The sequence below is a fragment of the Calypte anna genome, chromosome 1 (assembly GCF_003957555.1).
Source record: "Calypte anna isolate BGI_N300 chromosome 1, bCalAnn1_v1.p, whole genome shotgun sequence".
Classification (NCBI taxonomy): domain Eukaryota; kingdom Metazoa; phylum Chordata; class Aves; order Apodiformes; family Trochilidae; genus Calypte; species Calypte anna.
The window spans coordinates 35,263,829-35,283,368 of record NC_044244.1 but is presented as its reverse complement, the minus strand read 5'-3'; the positions used below and the strand labels follow the sequence as shown (position 1 = coordinate 35,283,368).

Here is a 19,540-nt window from a genome sequence, read left to right as displayed (position 1 = left end):
CCGTGGCCTCAGGGCTCAGGCAACCTCATCAGGGGCAAGCAGCAGCTGGACCAGCAGCTGAATCATCTGGGTTGGCAATAACCTTGGGTAGGGCAAGAATCTGTAAGGTGCTTCCTTTTTTTTTTTTTTCCTGCAAACAACAACAAAACAAAACACAAAAAAAGCAAAGAAAAGTAAGATAACTATATAACATCTTCCCTTTCATCTGCAGAAGAAGGGAGCAAAAGGATAAAAAACATCCTCTGAAAGACTCCTTTTGAGTAGCTTAGAGGTTGGTGCTCAGTTGTTTGTGAAGAGTTTTGCCAACAGTGGATCTGTTGTCTTTCACTTCAGTTCTTAGTACTGAAGACACAATCAGTGTAAATAAAAATGTGCCCTTGAGGAAACCTTTTCCTCTGTCATTTTTCAGACTGGAAACAGAAGCATTTGAGTACTCAGGGTTGAGAGGCTGAATTTAACTTAAATTCCTTGATGTTCTTATCATGTTTGATGTTTGATTATGGCTGCTATATTGAATCCAAACCTTCCTGGCCAAATGCTACTGAAAAGTCTTGCTATGGAACTGGGCAAGGAAATCTTTTTCCTCGTGCATAACATGTGCAAAGTTGAGAACTCAGCTTTTTAGATACTTCTTTAGCTGCATGAACTTCTTGTCTCTTGTAGAAGCCTTTAGGCATTGGTGGCACTTAGACTGGTGTCTGATGTTTAAAAGCAGAGTTTGCTGACCTGGCAAACTACTTGTAGTCTTTGAAGGATATTTGGATTCTCAGCTGCAATACAAGTTTATTCTTGCAAAATAAATGCCCAGCAACAGAGTGGGTTGTCTAGGAAGGATGGAGATGGCAGCCTTATAAGCAGAAGCAATAGTTTTTAAAGCCTTTTTGTTTGGTTGGTTGTTTTTTTAATCATTGTTTTCTTATTTTATGCTTCCAGATCTGATTTGGGGAGGGAAAATTCCCTGCACTGCCCATAACCCTTATTTTTTCAACTTTACAGACATTTGATCTAGACATAAGCAGACATAGTGTCTGGCAGTCTAATCTCCATAGTCTATCTCCACAGCCTTTGCACCTGAGTTTTAGTGATTATGCAGGTTCTGATTTTATTTTTTTTTCCCAAAGAAGAGAGAACATTTTAGAAATGAATCTTCTGAGCATCAGCTTGGTTTCAGATGTGAAGAAACAAACAAAAATCCTCAGCCTTGCAAGATTTAAAAGATACACTGATATTACAAAAGATTCTGGCAAACAGATTGGAAATGCTATAAAATATTTCTGAGCAGTGTTTGCAAAACAAACAGAGTAACATTAGGTTAATGAATGACACTGAAGAATTGAAACTAATAAAGCAGGAGCAGAACATGAAACATACTTATACCTTAGTCAGGAAAAGAAAAAAAAAGTAAAACAGTGACTGCATTGGTTCCCAGCAACTTCCATGGATAGTGCTTTGTTCCAAACAGGCTGCTCCAACAGCTCTCTGTAATGGAGACTTTCTGTACAAAACCTGTACATTAAAATTTATTCAGACCACGTGTAAGTGCCAGTATTTTATGGTAAAATATGTTATGGTCACAAGTTGCAGCACAGGAAATTTGGTTGCAGAGAAGTAAAAATTTCTTCCCCTGAGAGTGGTCAAGCTGTTGCCCAGAGATGCTGTGGTCCATAGCCTTGGAAAGGTTGGAGTGGATTAGGTTCTAAGCAAGCTGAACTAAGCTGGGAACTGGGGCTGGTCTTGTTGGAAAAGAAACCACCAGAAGCTCCTTGACACCTAAACCTTTCTCTGATTTTATGATGCTGGATATGGCAACATGTGCCACTGTGTTCATTGACAGTTTCCAAAAAAACTGATAATTTCCTCACATTAGATAGAAGATGAGAATAGAGAATAAACTTTGTTCTAACCTACTTCTAAACTTACTCCAATCTCTTGTTTTCACATGTTCCGCTTGATTCTGTCTTCTGGAAAAAGAAATAAAAAGGCTTGGGTTAAAGAAACAAAGAATGGAAAATGTAAAGAGAGAGGAGAGAATGCAGGGAAGCTGTCAAGACAAAATATGCAGACAGCCTCATCGTCAGCCAAGGTCCCTTTTGCTGTGGGACTGTAATAACATAGCGTGCGACTGACACCGTTAGAATGGCTTCAGTACAATTCCCTGTGTTGCTCTTTAGCTCTGAGACTTATTTATAGAGAGATCTTTTTGAAACTAGAACTTGATTGGTGAAACATTTGATCTATAGGTTTCAAGAGTAATATTTTTAATCTGAAAACCTAAGCAGCATATTAAGACAGCTGTGACTTGAACCGAGCAGTTCTCCTGTACTGAGTATTTCTAGCGTAAGGAAAGCAGAAAGATTTCTTAAGCTGCTACAAGTCCAATCTATGACTCTGGACTCCTTTAAAGCAACATGGAGCTCAAACTTTGGACAGGTCAAGATAAGTAACAGTGACTTCATTTTCTCACCTAAAACTGTGTTACAGCTCAGAAGCTGAGGTGTGTTTACTGAATTTTTTCTGTGATAGGAGCACCTGGAGCACAAGGACAAGGATTTATGAGATTGAATGGAAATCTGGCAAAGAAATGTCTTGAACTCTGCCCCTGATTGAGGTTTGTTCCATCACAGAATGTTTTTTTCAGGTAGACCTGAAGCTCTAATATATTTTTGTACATTGCAGACAAAATTCTTCAAGGTGCTTTCTCAGCCTGTCACACCACTGGCAAGGAGGAACTCGAGTGACCCACTGAGACCTGGACGCACAGGTTCATTGGCTGCTTGGACACTGATCCTGCACCTGGGCCCTACTGACCTTTGGCCATTTTCACAGCTGGTCTAAGTTGGTGTCATGCCAGGGCTGTTTGAGTAATGTTTTATCTTTCAAAGAAGACAAGCAGGCCGCTTTTGTAGTCTTTATTGAGGTTTTGGGCTCTCACCAAACTGCTCAGTTTTTCAAAAAACAAGATTTGCTGTCTGACTTTTTTTTTTCCTTCAACTTAGAAATGAAACCAAACACTTTTAAAATATTATTATTTATTTTTAAAAAAATCCTATCCATAGCCCTAGTGGACCTTCTTACATTCCAGAAGTTGGCCAGTCCACCTGCCTCGCCTGAAGATGACTATGTCTCTGCCACTCGTGTCACTTCAACATCCTTTGCTCCATGGTTCATTCATCCCTCAGTCTCCAATTCTGGGGAAAGAATGGAAATTAATTCAAGCTGATACTTTCATGATAACTGATAAGCAGCTCAAAATCAACTGAGTTTGTATAGAATGCAAATGTACGTAAGAAATTCCATACAGAAGTAATTTTGCAGTCATTCAAGTGGCCTGTAAACCTGCATGTCAATTCTTATGGGGTGTGGAAAATGAAACCTATTTGACATTATCCTGTCTTCTTTTGAAACCTGAAAGTTTCTCTTTTCAATCTGAAACACAATGTACAGATTTGCTCAACATTTGCAGAATGTGGCACTCGTATGTGCTCCATATGTGTCCCATTCCCTTTGTAACATTTATTGTTCTGGTCATTGCCTTTGCAAAGTGTTGTTTTCTGGTGAGCTGGCCTAGAAGGGCTAGAATTTGTCTAGATGCTGATATCTGCCCTGTGATACAGTTTGTCCATCACCAGTATAAACACTTCTGCAGGTCTGCCTGGCCAGGTAGTGTGTCTTCTCTAAAGAAGCGTCTTCTTTCTCTTGGCTTTCCAAGCCCCTAGGAGCTCTGAGGAGGCAGATTCACAGCCTCAACAAGAAAATCAGTTCATGCATCTGTCTCTTATTGCATTATACTGCAAGGTGGCTGAAAGCAGCCTGACTGAGTACTTTATTGCTGTTAGTTTAGCACTGGCATTTAGTGCTTTTGCATTGGGTTAGCTAGGTGATTATATTAAAGTGCAGAAGTACTTAACTTCACTAAGGTTCTGTGGCTCAAACCATGCAAGATCATGGGGTCAGAGTCAAAGAAGCTGCTTGACCAAGAGTCAGGATCATATGTCCACTACTTGGCAGAAACTGCCAAAAAAGTAAAAGTAAGATACCTTGTCCCTCAGTGGATAACTGAGACAGATAAAGTGCTGTTGAAAAAGATCATAATCTCACTGAATGACACCTCTGCTGGTTATCATAACTACCCTCCTTATATTTTAGCAGCATATCTCTTGCTTCTTAAAAAAACTGGAAGATTTGTGTTGGCCCGGTGAGCCCTGGGCTCAGGTCACAGACACAGTAACTCCAGGAAAAAAAAGCTCTGATCATGTGGAATGACTCAAGACAGATCAATTCTCCCAGAACATATTTAAGAAAAAAGTGGATGCTCTTCTCTAGACAGTCGTGAAGCAGGCACAGCTCTGAACAACTCTTGTTGGTTTGTATATTATCCCTAAGGATTCCTCACCTGATGTGAGCTGGTATGGTTGCACTGTCCTTGGAGAAACTATTCTATTGCTGCTAGCTCTGGTTCCTGAAATCCCAAGCACACAATAAACTGGTGAATTGTAACCAAATAATGTAGGGGACATAAATTTAGTCCTGAGCAAGGCATTTCAGTCCACACCCTTTAAGAAAAAATAACCAACAATAATATGCATGCATGCAATACAGGATTGAATAGTATATTCACATCTCATGATCCAAGGACACAGCTTGTTCAGCTCATCTGGACTTATTGGTCCCTTGGATTTTGTCCAAACACTTCAGCAGACGATGACATCCAAAGCAAACATGCTTTGGGGTTGAGCTGGATGCAGAGCTTGGCTGGAGAGAAAAAAGAAATCTCCGCTTGTGGCTGAATTCTTGGTTGTTTGTTTTTAGGATTTTTTTCCAATGACAGCTATTTCATCAGCCAGGATTGGTCACTGCAGTTAACTGTAATTCCAGTTTACATTATTTATGTTAAACCTAGAGATTCCCACACTGTTTGTCTTAGCTTCACTCTCCCTGTCAGTTACCTAAGAGCTGGAGATTACATCTTTTCATCACCAGAGATCCTTACTTCCTCCCTGACTCCTGTGTTCTGACAGTGAAACCAGATGTCCTTTGGGTTTCTGCTGAGTCATTTGTGATTCCAAACTTGAGGTGCAAGAACCTGCAGTTGGGTCATTACTCCAAGGAACAAAGTAATCTGTAGTTAGATGCCTGGGACCGGATTCTTTTCTCTCTTGCTCAAACATGCAGAAGGCAAAAAAAAATATTTCCTTCTATGAGTTTATTTTAAGTTACACAGCCAATACTGACCAGCATGCTGAAGTCACTGAGACATCTTTTGATCATGGCCTGCAAGTGTCTGAAAAAATGCTGAAAAGATGCTGAAAATTGTCTCCTTTCCTTAGCAACAGTGGGAATGGAATCGAGCATTGCTAAACTCTATAGGGACTGGATTGTTTCACAATATTTTAATTTGTTTGCCACTCACTTTATGAAATCCAGACAACAACCTCACCCCATTGTAATGCTCATACACAAAACTGTCTTAAATGAATGTCTAGTGGTTCCCAGGAGAGGCTGGAGGGGGAATCCCCAGTTTATAGACTCTCTGCCTTGGCCACTCCTTACCCTCTGAGGCTTCTTTGTATAAGACAGACTATCAATTCAGCCATTAAAAAAACAATGGCACATTGGGTTGCATAAGCATAGCCAACAGATTGGAGGAAGCCTTTATTTCCCTTTTATGAGGCCACATCTGACACTGTGTCTGGTTTTGGGCTCCAGGTTGCAAGAGAGATGTTGAGAAGCTGGAGCAAGTCCAGAGAAGGGAGGAAGCCTCTGGAGCAAGGCCATTGGGATGTGTGTGGACTGCAGCACCAGAGATACTAGGACAGGATGATGGAGAGGGGGTTGTTCATCTTGGAGAGGATGAGGGGACAAATCTGGATGCAGTTTCTCTGTGTGAAAGGCAACATAAAGAAAATGGGGGTGGCAGGATTAGGAAGTGAAAAACACATTGCTGAGGTGTTTAATGCTCACTTTCCATTTATCAGGCTTGCCCTGGTCCAGCATGCCTGGCTAACTCAGTTTCCTAGTTGTCAGCCTTACAGCATCCCTTGCTGTAAGGAACACCAGTGCTTTGCTCACAGCCATACAGGGGCATAGCTGAGAACTCAGCCTTGTGACTCCTAAAAACCAGTCCAGCACCCTATAACCACTGCAATTACAGACCCTTCTCCTCCAGTTCCAGAATCAGAAAGGCTGTACAGAACTGTGAAAATTCATGCTAACCCCTCCCTAATCTTGCCAATTTCCAGACAACCACCTTCATCTCCAGAGTTATGGTGCTGTATCTCATTCTGGGAGTCACCAGGTGAGGCTGATCAGGGCTATTAATGCTAATTGAGGATGAGCTTGAGGGCTGTGGGGATGGCAGGGTGTGCCTCACAGCTCATCAAGCAGGTCCCTGCCCCATGGCTGCTGTTTGGATGGTGCCTGCTTCCCACTGCATTTTTTTGCAGCCAGGTGATTTTGTCCATGTACATAGGAACGAAGAAAAAAAAAGCTTTTTGGTTCCTTCATTCATGTTTTCATCAAGTGCTGATTTTATCTTTTTTCCTTTTCTTCCCTCTGCATTCTCCAGTCCCATCTCCCTGGATGTTTTATTCTGGGGCATCTGATTTTCCCTCTTTTCAAAAAGAAATGCTGCTTTGGCATACCCTGCTGCTGGGTACCTTCTTTACTACTGACCCTGATGGTGCTGTTAGGAAGCTCTGATGTCCTCACATGGCTCTGTTCCCATCCAGGCTTTTTTAAACAAGATTGGGCCAGGCCTGGAGGCACCTTTGCTCAGGGCTGTAGGTTTGGCCAGAAGGCTGCAAGGCTGGGTTTGGCTGATACATGAACTGAACCCAAGTTTTACCTTTTCTGTGGTTTCTCCCTTGGTTCCCAGAAGACAAGTTTTCCAAGGGCTGCTAGAGACCCTGTGATGTCCAGGGATTTCAATAAGGACATAAGGTCCAGTAGGCAATCAGGTCCTCAGGCCCCTATGAGATTTCAACATTACAGTCTGACCCCTTCTCCCATTCCTGGAATCAGCTCTGGGATTCTGCACAGAAACTCACAGACACTGGACTGGAGGCACAGATCAAACACACCAGGCAAGCCTGGAGGAAGCCTTCCTGCCTTCCCTAGAGCAGCATCACTGTCAGGGGACATATATGTGCATAGTGCCCAAGCTGGCCCTTTGGCCTCAGGATGTGTCAGCCTCTTACTGCCCACTCGATTCACCTTCAAAAGACAGAAACTGCTAACACCAAGATGCCACACTTATCTATTGTTTAAACTAGGAACATATTTTCTTTTTCTAGAACACAGAAAATAAGGGCCTGCTAAACTAAATTTGATGCTTTCTGCCATATGCTTTTTTTTTTTTTTTTTTTAATGGGAAAAAGAAATGGGTGAAAACTTGTGAAAATCAAAACCTTTTCAGTTCTCATTTTCCTGATGTATCTGCATCATGTGTTCTAAGGACAGTAAACAATTCATCTGAAAGTGTATATTTTTATTGAATCGAAAGCCTGCTGGTTTGGTTTTTTTTTTTCCCTCTGAGGACTCTGGCTACATTTATTTCATGAAGCTCTGGTCCAGCAGCTGCCCCTCTGCCAGGCAAACCCTGCTGAGGACAAACTCCAGAAGGGGATGGAGAAGCCGCTGCAGCCTTTATAGGATGCTCTAGATGTTGCTGGTGAAGGAAGCCACCGTTCATTAAATTTCTTAGCGAGATGCTTGCTTCTGAATGTGAGATTTACCCCTCCTGTGCTCCCCCCCCTTCCCACCTCTGATGGTTCCTTCCCCCCCCCCCCCCCCCGCTCCCACCGGACCCCGGCGCGGAGTTTGGTTCCTGCCGGCGCCACAGCGCCCCCTGCCGGCGGAATGCGGGCACCTCCCGCTCCTCCGGGAGGGATGGAGGGAGGGATGGATGGATGGATGGATGGATGGATGGATGGATGGATGGATGGATGGATGGATGGATGGATGGATGGATGGATGGATGGATGGATGGATGGAGGGGTGGATGGATGGATGGATGGATGGATGGATGGATGGATGGATGGGTGGATAGAAGGAGGGGTGGAGGGAGGGAGGGAGGGAGGGAGGGAGGAAGAGATGGAAGGAGGGAGGGAGGGATGGAGGGAGGGAAGGAGGGATAGGGATGGATGGATGGATGGATGGAGGCATGGATGGATGGATGGAGGGATGGAGGGATGGAGGGAGAGATGTAGGGAGGGAGAGATGAAGGGAGGGAGGGAGGGAGGGAGGGAGGGAGGGAGGGAGGAAGGGAGGGAGGGAAGGAGGGGTGGGGATGGATGGAGGGATGGGGATGGATGGATGGAGGCATGGATGGATGGATGGAGGGATGGAGGGATAGAAGTAGGGAGGGAGAGATGAAGGGAGGGAGGGAGGGAGGGAGGGAGGGAGGGAAGAAGGGATGGGGATGGATGGAGGGATGGATGGAGGGATAGAAGGAGGGAGGGATGGACGGACGGAGGGAGGGATGGAGGGAGGGAGAGAAGGAGGGATAAGGATGGATGGATGGATGGATGGACACAGGGATAGAAGGAGGGAGGGAGGGATGAAGGGAGGGATGGAGGGATGAAGGGATGGAGGGATAGAGGGATGGAAGGACGGAGGGAGGGAAGGAGGGGTGGAGGGACGGGTGTATGGATGTGTGGATGAGTGGGTGGATGGATGGATGGATGGGTGGCTGTAGACTGTGTTGTAGTCCCACATCTCCCCGTTTAATAATGAGACCACAGAGGTGGGAGGAAAACAAAAAGGATTTGTTAACATGCTTTACAGTCAGAGTAGTTTGGAAGAGGCTGCTGCTTGTGGCTGGCTTGCCCCAAGTGCTCCACACTGGTAGCTCGTGCCAGAGGTGTCATCAGGAGCAGCAGGAGCAGTGAGCCTTGTCATTTTATGTCCTTTAAGCTCTTCCATATGGCACTGCTTTGAAGACATAGGCTCAGGTTTTATGTTTGCAGAAACCTCAGCAAATCTTCAGGTTGAAAAAATACATAGCAAAAGCAAAGTAGTATTCGTGATCAACTTACCTGCCTAGTGTTAAGAAAATTGCTTGGCAAGAAGACACCAGAATCTCAAAGACCATGTTCTGTGGCTTCTCAGTTAGAATTGTGACTTTCCTGTATAAGTGTGCAACAGACACACATGGAGGGATCTGGAGCCTATAACCAGTCAGAGTCATGAGGTGGTGGCCTCCTGTTCCCCTTATGCCCAGGCCCAGGGTACAGAACCCATGGTCGGTGCCTTCCATCTACCTGCTAAATAACCAAATAGCCACCAGAGGGCAATAATAACACCCAATTATTAAAAAGTGCAGCAGTGCTGCTGCTCCTTTCCAGGAAATGGTCCGGGCTTGCATTGAAGCCACAGCTGTTCTGCCTGTGTCCTTTTCCCTCAAATCTTGTGCATCTTCTGCACCCCTGTAGCTGTCAGAAATCCGTTTTCTTTTTTTTCCTTCTGTACATTGAAACCTTCTGCAGTCTTTTGTGTTGGTAGGGGTGAGTTCCAGCAGGAAAGGTATTTTCTGCTCAGTGACAGACATGACAGATGTGACTTGTGCCAAGGCTCAAGAGGAGGATGCTCTAAGCCCTTAAACTGCCTTCCAGCAAAGCACAAACTCTTCTGGTGACCCCTTTGAGATGTTTTGCTGTGACTGAACACTTTCTATCCAGAGTTTCACTCGGAGCTTCATGAATCATGAGACCACCCCAGGGATTGTTGGAGGGCATGGATGGAGGGGATTCTATCTGATGCAACCTCCCCAGTGTTGAAGTTGGTCCTGCATTAAGCTAGAGGATGGACTCCAGCAGTCCCTTCCAGACTCAATATTTCTGATTCCACAATCAGTATGTTCCCAGAGTAACACCTATTCACCCCTTAACTTTTTTTGAGAAGAAAGGGTTTCCTGCTTTTTCATATATATTTACATTTATTTATGGTTGGTTTGTTTAGGTTTTTGTTTTTTTTTTCATCTTGCCACCATTGCTGAGCAGTTTTTTCTGTCTTCAGGAGGGTGTGGTGCTATCTGCTTTCACCTGAGCATCTCATACTGTAACTTCCAGCCATCTCAGGGCTGGCATCTCTATCAGGAGCTGTTGACAACCCAGGCTCATCGAGGTAATGAAAACAGCACCTGCTGCCTCATAGAGATGGTGGGGTCACCAGAGAAGCCAGAGCCTGAGTCAGTGGACAGATCATGAGTCTCTGCCAATGGCTTCAGGCCAGGGGACACAGAGGGCATCACAGCTTGGGGGAAGGGCGAGAGAAGGGACATGCTGAGATATTCCTCTGCTCTGCTCTGGGAACAGGGAGACTTTCCAGAGCAGAAGTTATATTTTCAGTGACAGGTCAGAGAGAAAGAGGAGGGATAGGATTAGTGCAGTGAGCTAGGAGAGGTCCCTTTTGAAGCCATTTGATTAATTTTTTGTTTAATTTGCATTTTTCCTATGTCTGTTAAGGCTTTTCTTTCCCTGATGAGCATCCCACAGCTATAGAGTCTTGGGAACAGAGCTTGGGGTGAGCAGCAGACAGCTGCTGAGATGGAAGCCTCAGTCAACAGGGTGAGGAGAAGGATAAAGTTGCTGTGCTACAGCTGTGTGTAACAGATACACCATTGAGTATCAGATTACCTGGAAGGAGGCAGATAATGATGTAAACCAAGCCAAGCTCAGCCAAATATTTTTTTCTTCTTTCACAGAGATTTGGGCCCTAGCCACCACTACCTCTTGTCCCCCACATTAATTCTCTAAGGATTTTTCATTCCCTGATCTGAGATCACACTGTGGGAAGAGAGCATGGGAATGGTCTATGCCCCTCAGGGCACCTGGGCACTCCCCCAGGTGTCTTTGGCCAGCATCACCTTTCAAAGGGCAAACTGCAAGAGAGGGAGCAGAAAGCAGGCTGTGTCTGAGGGGGTGTCTTGTGAGCTGACCACACGTAGCCCTTTCCCAGCCTCAGCAGATGACTCCTTACCAGCTCATTTATGTTTCTGTTTGGCTGGGGTTAGGTTGGTTTTACATCAGCTGCCTGTTTGTCCTGTTGTTTCCAGTCACTCTGTGTGGGCTGTGTATCTTCTCCTGTTCCCACTTCCCCCTCCAGCGGCCTCCAGAGCTGTAAATAAGGCACTTCTCTAGCAGCCCAAAAGCATTGCTTAACCCACCCGTGAAGTGTTCTCCTCTTTCAGGTGAAGCGTGGCAGGGATGCAGAGCAACCGCATGCAAGAATTAGGGCGCCCAGTGAGCAAAAGGAGTTACTCTGGGGGGGTGTAAGCAGCCAAAACACAGATGCAGAGCCCGGTGTTTATCCAGTGTGGTGGTGCTGATGCCCTCATACTCCTTCAGAGAAGGGCCACCAGCAATCAGAGCCCTGAAGAACCTGTCTGCTCTGTGTTATCCTGATGCTATGAACTAAGCAGCACGTTCAAACCAAAAGGTGGTGGGCAGATATTTGGCAGCTGGTTTCTAGTTTGGGTCTCCCAGAATGGGGGAGGTCTGAAACCACGTAACACAAGCCCTGCTTAAATGACAGCTTGGGAGTGGAGGGATGGAATGCAAATCTTACTAAATCACTGAAATGGAGCAAGGTTTCCAAAGTATCCAGCATGGAGGCATAGTGAGGCAAAAACCTTCCAAGATGGTTTCAAGAAGCTGCCCTCCCGAATTAGTCCAAAGCAAGAAGAAAAAGCCATTAAAAATTTAAAATAATACTAAAAAAAAATTCTTCTTTATTTATTTTTTTTTTTTAAGGTGAGAGAAATACACAGGCAGGTACACACTGAAGAGCATAACCAACAGGAGAGCAGCACTAGAACCTCCCCAGGTAAAAGACACTGGAATTTAGACAGGTGACTACGACAGCTCAGCTTTAATCAGATTGCAGTTTTATTTTCCTTCTCTTCTATGAAACTCCCAGGTTCTCTACAACAAGTACAAGTCTCTTATGACTTCCTAGGCAAGAAGTCTGAAGTACACAAAAGTAAACCACAAATTTAAGTGTACCAATACATCCCCTCTGTTTCCAGAGGTGAAGAAAAACTGTGTGTGGTAGGGATTGGGTGGTGGTAATACAGTGGCTCTGAAGAAAGGAAGGAACCAAATGTTAAGAGGGATTTGGAGTCCAACACTACCAAAAACGTATAAAAGTTTATTTTATGAATACATTAAACTATTGTGCGCAGCACATACATATAAAAATAGAAGCAATTTCACAAACAATTGGACAGTTTTGTATTTTTTGCAAATTTACACTCTCAATTGTGAGTCTATATTGAGTCAGAATATGAGGTATATTTTAGTGGAAAAAATAAAATAAGTGTGAGAACTTCAGCACCATTTTACTGTGCAAAATAAAATCATGGAATTGAAATAGTTAGTGAGGTATACAAAAATCACTCTGCTTTTCCACTGTGTGTGTCTGCATCTCTGCATGGTTGGGCAAACTTAGATTATTTAAGTACATGATTCAGTTCCAGTCAAAGCTGTTTGCTAATGGAGATGGATCAGGTCTTAAATTATTATGGGATTTGCCTGTGAAGAAGAAACCTTTAAAATAGGTATCAGCTTCACAGGACAATCTCATGTCCAAAGTATGGGCAAGACAGACAATGCTTTCAAACTTGTAGACCATTTCATGAGTCTGTGTTAATGCACACCAAAATGAGAGAGACTTTGAAAGAGACCACCACAAGAACTGTCATTAAAATGCTCCTAATTTGGCTCTGATTTGGAAATCTTCACTTTCATGAGTTTCATTTGTGTATTCATGTATCCCTGGAACTATTCTCTCAAAGAAATTTTTGCTTGAGAATTTGCCAGACTGTGCCCATCTTCTCTCCATAGACTCTGTATCACGTACATTCAGCTTACAGATGGTTTGTTGTTTGGTTTTCTTTTTTCCTCTGTGCCACCTCAACAAATTTATCCTGATTTGTGTAAAATGAGTGGTGGTCTTTCTAGTTCAGGAGTAAAGAAAAAGCTTGCTCTTAAGAACCAGCTCAACCCAGCAGATCATGTCCAAACACTTCTTGTAACCTGGTCTATGGTTTGTTCTCAGTCTTCTCAGTCTCAATATGTGCAAAATGGATCAGGAAGTCTGATTCTCCCTGTTTATGCCAGCTATCCCATTATTTATCTGTACTGGCAGTAATTCTGCTTTAAGAGGGAACAGATTTTATCCTATCCTAAGGACACTGGATTAAGCTCTAATCAGAAACAAACTTGTGCACCAGCATTCAAACTATGCCTTCTCCTATGTTCATGTAATCCTCCATCCTTCTTCAAACTTCATTTCAAAGACAATTAGGAATATAACACAAGGATACAGGTTGCCAGCTGATGTACTTCAGCACAGCTGTAGTCTTCCTATCTGAACCTTCTAGAACTGCAGGCCAATGGTGTTGCCTGATATCCTCCAAACTTCTCTCTGAACCACTCCCTCTGCTCAAAACATCCTGCTTTTTTCTCTTAAAATGCACATTTTTTTTTCAAATTCCGGCACACGTTGTGGATGAACAAAGTGTCCCAGCTTGGCTTCTCTCTACATACTGCAAGACCAGAGAATGCAGAGTATCTCCTTTCCTTTGCCATATCCAAAGTGTCCCATTCATGTACTGTAAGCAGTATTCCATTCTTTTTCTCTGAATTTACACCATGGTCGTTACTTACATTGAAACAAAATAAATTCAAGTAGAAATTACACAAAAGGAGATGGAAAACTGTATCTTGTTCACAAAACAATTGTCTCGACAATTTTTCAGAAAGGATTAACTGTATATTCACCCTTGTAGGTGTGCTCTTTGGGTGAAATCTTCTGCAGCTATAAAAGCATAGTTTTACTAGTCTGGTTTAGTCCAAGTAAGGACCAAGCCCTTACAGTGTTTCTCATGCATGTCAGAAGGCAATTCATCATGAATAGACATCTCCTGCAAATAGAATGGCATGTCAAGGCTGGACAAAGCCACATTTTGGCTGGACGTGGGAGATTATCTTGCACTCAGATGTTCACTTCTGCATCAGCACGGTCCATCTATGCTGAAAATGCTCATGCTCTGACATTGCCTTGAATCTAGTTTCAAATTTAGGAGCACAACATCAATTCAGGAATCCCAAGGCTTCTGCTAACTGACATTTATAGTGACTATTGACTTAGGGCCTCTCAAAATACTCTTTCAAAGGCACAGAGAATGTAGCTTCATTGGTGATCTGTAAAAAGGTTGTCAAAATAGTAAGGCAAGGTTATAGACCATTTGAAAGGCTTCTAGGAGAGCTTTGGAGAGTATTCTATTCAGACTTGCTGTGTTGCCTTTGAAAATGATGCTTTGCAAATGACTGAAATTGGGATTGTGGCACAAATTCCTCTGCTTCAACCCAGAAAGGCACGCCTGTAAAACTTTACTCCTCTGTCCTTCATACCTCAGTGAGGTATGATAGAGAAGAATCAGATATTCTTACAGCAGTAAATAGAAGAAACTTCAAAATAAAGTTTTCTAAAATCTTTCCTTTGCTGGAAGATTTCATGAATTTCAAACATTTGATAAAATGCATCCTGCAGAGCAGTTCTAGTTCTTAGGAGGTGAACAAGGTTTGGCCTGAATGAAATACAGTACCTTTAAATATTTACATTCTTTTACACGTGTAGGCATGTAAAGGCACCTGGACATCTAGAGATTGGGATGCCTGATTGATTAAAAGTGTGCAATTACATGGCTACACACTCATACATCCCATGCCTATATATACAGACACATGTATTTATATTAAAGATGTACACATCTATATTTGAGGCGAGTCTAAACTAAGCTCACAAAATGCCAAGGGGGCGGCACTCAAAATCCTAAGCTCCAAAAAGGTTTTGCTTTTGGGGTGGGATCCATCTGTGATTTAACCTGAGACCCTTCCTAAGGGAAACTGATTCAGTTTTCGTTTTGTCAGCAAGTCCATGTGGGGAGACCCTGGAGAATACATTCAGAGACAGAGGGGCTCTAGGGGAAGGGAAAGAGTTTTCTTCTGTAGAAATGGTTGTGGAATCAGCACCCTAGGGATCAAAATAGATTGAGGACTTTACAAGACAAGACACAGCGTGTAGAAGGGGATGTGCAGGCAGATATTCAGATGGAGTGAACTGCTTGAAGATCTGGTGAAGCAAAGTTATCTGATGATTTGGCCCATGATATGTAAACAGCTCACTGTGAAATATTATTATCTGAGGTAATTAATATCAATTAGTAAATAGCCTATGATCGAGTCAATTATTATCTACAGCCATTCTGTATCTTCCCAATACTTTTTTTCATTGCACTGCAGCTTGAATTTTGTCTCTGTTCAGCACCAAAGGAGGCACACAGCCATGTAAAATTTGTACAGAGTAGAAGAGAAGCAGCATCATATTACATATGCTAAGTGATGAATCTAGTACAAATCCTTTTATCCAAATATACACATACATATATAGATACTTTTTTCAATGAACAATATAAATACTTTACCTGGGAGATTATTCCCATGTGCAAAATGAAACAGTCTTTCCTGGGATTTAATCTTCTGCTTTGCTCGTGTTCATATCCTTGGTAAAAAGTGGGTCACTGTCATAGCAGGAGAAACCTTGTTTCCTCTCTTCACTCTCCCATGTTTACTGAGTGCTATGTAAGCACCAGGGTAAGCATTTGATTCATATGCATTGTAGTTGTTGGGCAGCAAAGTTTCTTTGAATTTGCACTCATCTTGGAAGACAGCCTAAAGAATGGGAAGGGGAGGGGGGGAGGACAAAGGAGGTACAGTAAGTATTTTGTGAAGACACAAGTCGTTTTTCTCACTCCTGCTTTTACAGAAGAACTTGCTGCAGTCTGCAACAGGTGCTGTCAGGGTGACTGCATCCAACAATAAATCTCCCTCCTCAGTGCTAAGTTGGTGTCAGATGAACTCAGATGCCACCTGTCCAGATAATGGACTGTGTGCTTCCTGTGACAGATCAAGTTAATTCATCATAAATCATGGATTTCTTAATTTTATTTGCAAGAATGGTTTCTGTCAGCATCATGCCCTTTCACCCAAATGATGTAGCTTTATTTTACACCTCTCCTCTGCAGGAGGTCCCGTAATTTATAAAGAAATTATATGCTGGCTGTCAAAACCTTCAGTTCTCTTACAAGCAGCTATGTCCAAGGAGGAGTATTTTGTTGAATAAAACATTTGAAAAAGACTTCGGATCAGAAGTAAATCTTTTTTTTTCTTTTTAATAATTACTGATATTATATTTAACTGTCAGTGAAGTTTGCTACAGGAAAGGTTATATTTCTTCCTATTGAATTAAATAAATCAAACGTGAGAGAGGTATCTGGGAGAGAGGGTGCAAGGAAAAGCAGGAGACAAAGAGCACTGACGAAATTAAGAGAGAAAGCAGAATAATTCCCTGATATCTGGCATAAAAAACACCATCACTGCTGTTCCATTTGGACATCTTTGTAATAACACCATTCAAAATTTGTAAGAGTTTTACTTAGGGCAACATCTTGTGCAAGGGAAAATGTACATCTCTTACAGCTTTTAAACATGTCTTTGAAAGTAAGCAGGACTGAACACCATAAAAATAAGCAAAGGGAGCTCTGAAGTCAGACCCTGTGTTTCTTTAGAGAGACCTGGTCAAGCAAAGCAGTTTGCCTTGTGGCTCTTTTTAAGTGCTTGAAGTCAGATGTGAACCCTAAAATGCCACACTCATTATGTGCGTGATAAGGAATCTGTCAGATTAGTAACAGCTATGGGTCCTTCATAACATTTGCTATGTTATTAAGCAACTGAAATGCTTTGTTGAAATTGCAGCTGTTTCGAAGTAAATTGTTTTGTTTTTTCTTAATAACAACAACAAAATAATAAAAAAAATTAATGCAATCAGCACCGTTCACTACTTTGCTATTGCTTATTGCTCAGGGCCAGCCCGTTTCAAACATGCTTCCTATCAAGCACCTTTTCTGCTGAATGTTGAGACTGGAGATGCCTTGCTCTTACCTCAGAAATTGCATTGCAATTAGATGGCATAACTAACACTTTCTAGAGGAGGAGGATATTGGAGTGTGTCTGTATGACTTGCATATCATTGTTCAGAGCAATTATTTTTTTTCTCACCCTTTCAGGACTGATCACACAAAACTGGTCCTTAAAATAATCCTGGGCACATATGCTGACTTTGTAGGGTAAGACTTCCTATTTATTCTTCATGGTGGGGTTGTTTTTGGTAGGGGGAGGCATGTGGTCATAATTTTATTAATGGTAGCTAGTATAGCTGGCTCTAATTGCACCTCTCCTACATAGACCTATACACACACACATACATGCAGTCACACACACACACTCGTGGACATACACACACCTTACATCCCAGGGTTTTCTCTAAAAGGTTTTTTTCCCTAAGTGCAATGCAAAAGGGAACCAACAGGGTTCAGTCTTCCTAGAACATATGTGCAGCCCTTAGTAGAAGCCATTTAATTAAATCCCTAATATTTGCAGAATAGATGCATTTCCATTTCATTTTCCTAGGGTTCTCTCCTAAGAAATCCTTAGAATAACAGACCTGTAACAGCCATGGTGCTTGTCACACGAATCAACTCTGGTGACACCAGGCTTGGCAGGTAGGCTCCCTGGAACCAAAAGGCTGTTTTCTCTGCTTCTAAACAGAGATTTCCAGGAGGTAAAAAACTATAAAACACCACCAAAACCATTGCAGTCTTTGCTCAAGCCTTGAAAAACTATTTGCTTTTGTACTCACCGTTCCATAGAGCTTCCCCTTGCTGTTCATTGCAATGAAGAGAGCACTTTTCACACCGAAGAGGCTGACAACACCTCTCTCGACAGTGGATATTTCAAAGAGACCTAAAATATAAGTTCAATAGAAGTGTTATCACAGAATTTATAGCTAACCAATTTATTTTAAAATCCTGATGAACATGTCGTATTTTCTTTATTATAATTATCTCCTTACTCCAGTATAACAAAAACACACAGAAAAGATCTTGTATTTTCCTACGTGCCATAGAATTTTAAAATAATTCTGGAAGCATAGTCATATGAAGATGTACAATCCTTTTGTTCTACCAGACTCTTTTGATCTGTCAGACTCTCGGGCTCTCTAATAAGTAAATTAATTTTATCTAATCTTTTATAGTTACAGAGTGTTTGTAACTGAGCCTGACAGAAGCATGGCTTGCATTTTAAAGTCCCCCCATGACACCTTAGCTGCTAAAGATTTTAGCAACTGCCCTCTACAGGAAATTCAAATCCAGAGGGATTTTCTTTTAATCTTACAGTTACAGAACAGCGAGCCCCTTCCATGACTGAGTATCCCAAAAGTACCAGCCAGTTAGGATTCAAAAATCATGCACTCTGAGCTCAGCAGCAACCTCCTGAATTCAAAAGGCAAATGACAGGGTGAGGAGTGAGCAAATGCAGCAGCGAGAGAGTTTTCAACCTGGTTTGTCTTTTCCCATCTGAGCAGTCCAGCAGAGTAAAAATAAATTGCATCTAATTTTGTCTAAGCATTTGTGACACGTTTCAGCCTGGCGGCTTCGAATGTTTATTGATCCCATCGACATTCAAAAAGGCAACAGATGTAGAACACATTAATAATATCAAGTAATAACATTTGCATTCTGCGAAGGGTAGTTACGAGAGTTCACAGCAATTAAGTGACATCTATTCTATTTCATTTCTGGATGCAACTCACTGTATTGGTTTTCATTGTGAACTCCGCTTATCCTTCCGTCTGGGAGGATCTGAAGATGAAACCCGATGCCCACGTTGCAGTAAAGCCTCCGCTGCCTCTTGATTCCTAGCAAATAGTCACTCTCCCAGTTCACATCTGCCTTGTCCCCTGACATCCCAGCAATGGACCTGGACAAGAGAGACTGCCAGCCTCTTTCCAGCAATGTGCCATTAGTTCTGCTTACAACTGGATGTGTCCAAGAGATCCCGGCCAGAAAACCCAGGAGAACGAAAGCGGGCAACGTCCGGTGAGCGCCGGCTTCGCAGGACATAGTGATGAGAAGTCTTTGTGCGGTGGCCATCCGGTTCACCTCCTGGGCACGTGGTCAGAATTAATGGCCCTAAAAATACCTCCCTTCTAGTTTTTCTCTCTTCAGCATGGTGGCAGAGGCTTATTTTTGGAAAGCAAATAGAGATGGCTGACATGAAACTGAAGCCCAATAGCAGTTGGGTTGGGAGCAGAGGCAGGCCGGCAGGACTCGAAGTGGTGGGGACCATGTTTTGCAGCTCCTGCACTCCCATGAGCAGCCTCAGTTATATTTGATTGACCCATCTTTATAGCTCAGAGGCTGTCCCTCCCCTTATCATCACTCTGTGACATCAACAGCTTGCCAAAGGTAAGCCTGCCACGGCTGTAACACTAACCTGTCTCCCTACCAGCCTGACTGAGGCTTGATGAATGCTGTCACCCAAGACTGGAGGCAGGAATGGGGTTTCATTGGCTGTTGAAAGCAAAAGAGTCAAATTGGTCAGGCAGGCAGAGACCTCACAGGCAGCTTCCTTATTTA

The 19,540-nt window shown here is 42.9% G+C and overlaps 1 protein-coding gene across 1 annotated transcript; it reads right to left on the bottom strand.

Moving 5' to 3' along the window:
• Positions 1-15,557: 15,557 nt before the first annotated feature.
• FGF6 (fibroblast growth factor 6) lies at positions 15,558-19,054 on the bottom strand. Its single transcript, XM_008504441.2, has 3 exons — positions 18,715-19,054; positions 17,761-17,864; positions 15,558-15,734 (listed from the first exon to the last, which is right to left on the bottom strand). The coding sequence occupies exons 1-3, from the start codon at positions 19,052-19,054 to the stop codon at positions 15,558-15,560; spliced, it is 621 nt and encodes a 206-aa protein (XP_008502663.1).
• Between the last annotated feature and the right edge of the window lie 486 nt (positions 19,055-19,540).

Bases quoted from the DNA above. Each gene is read 5' to 3' on its own strand.
- FGF6 (XM_008504441.2), bottom strand. From the start codon at position 19,054: ATGGCCACCGCACAAAGACTTCTCATCACTATGTCCTGCGAAGCCGGC. The intron at 17,865-18,714 runs GTGAGTTGCATC...CTTATATTTTAG, and splicing joins TCACAATGAAAACCAATACA to GTCTCTTTGAAATATCCACT. The intron at 15,735-17,760 runs GTGAGTACAAAA...CCCATTCTTTAG, and splicing joins AGGGGAAGCTCTATGGAACG to GCTGTCTTCCAAGATGAGTG.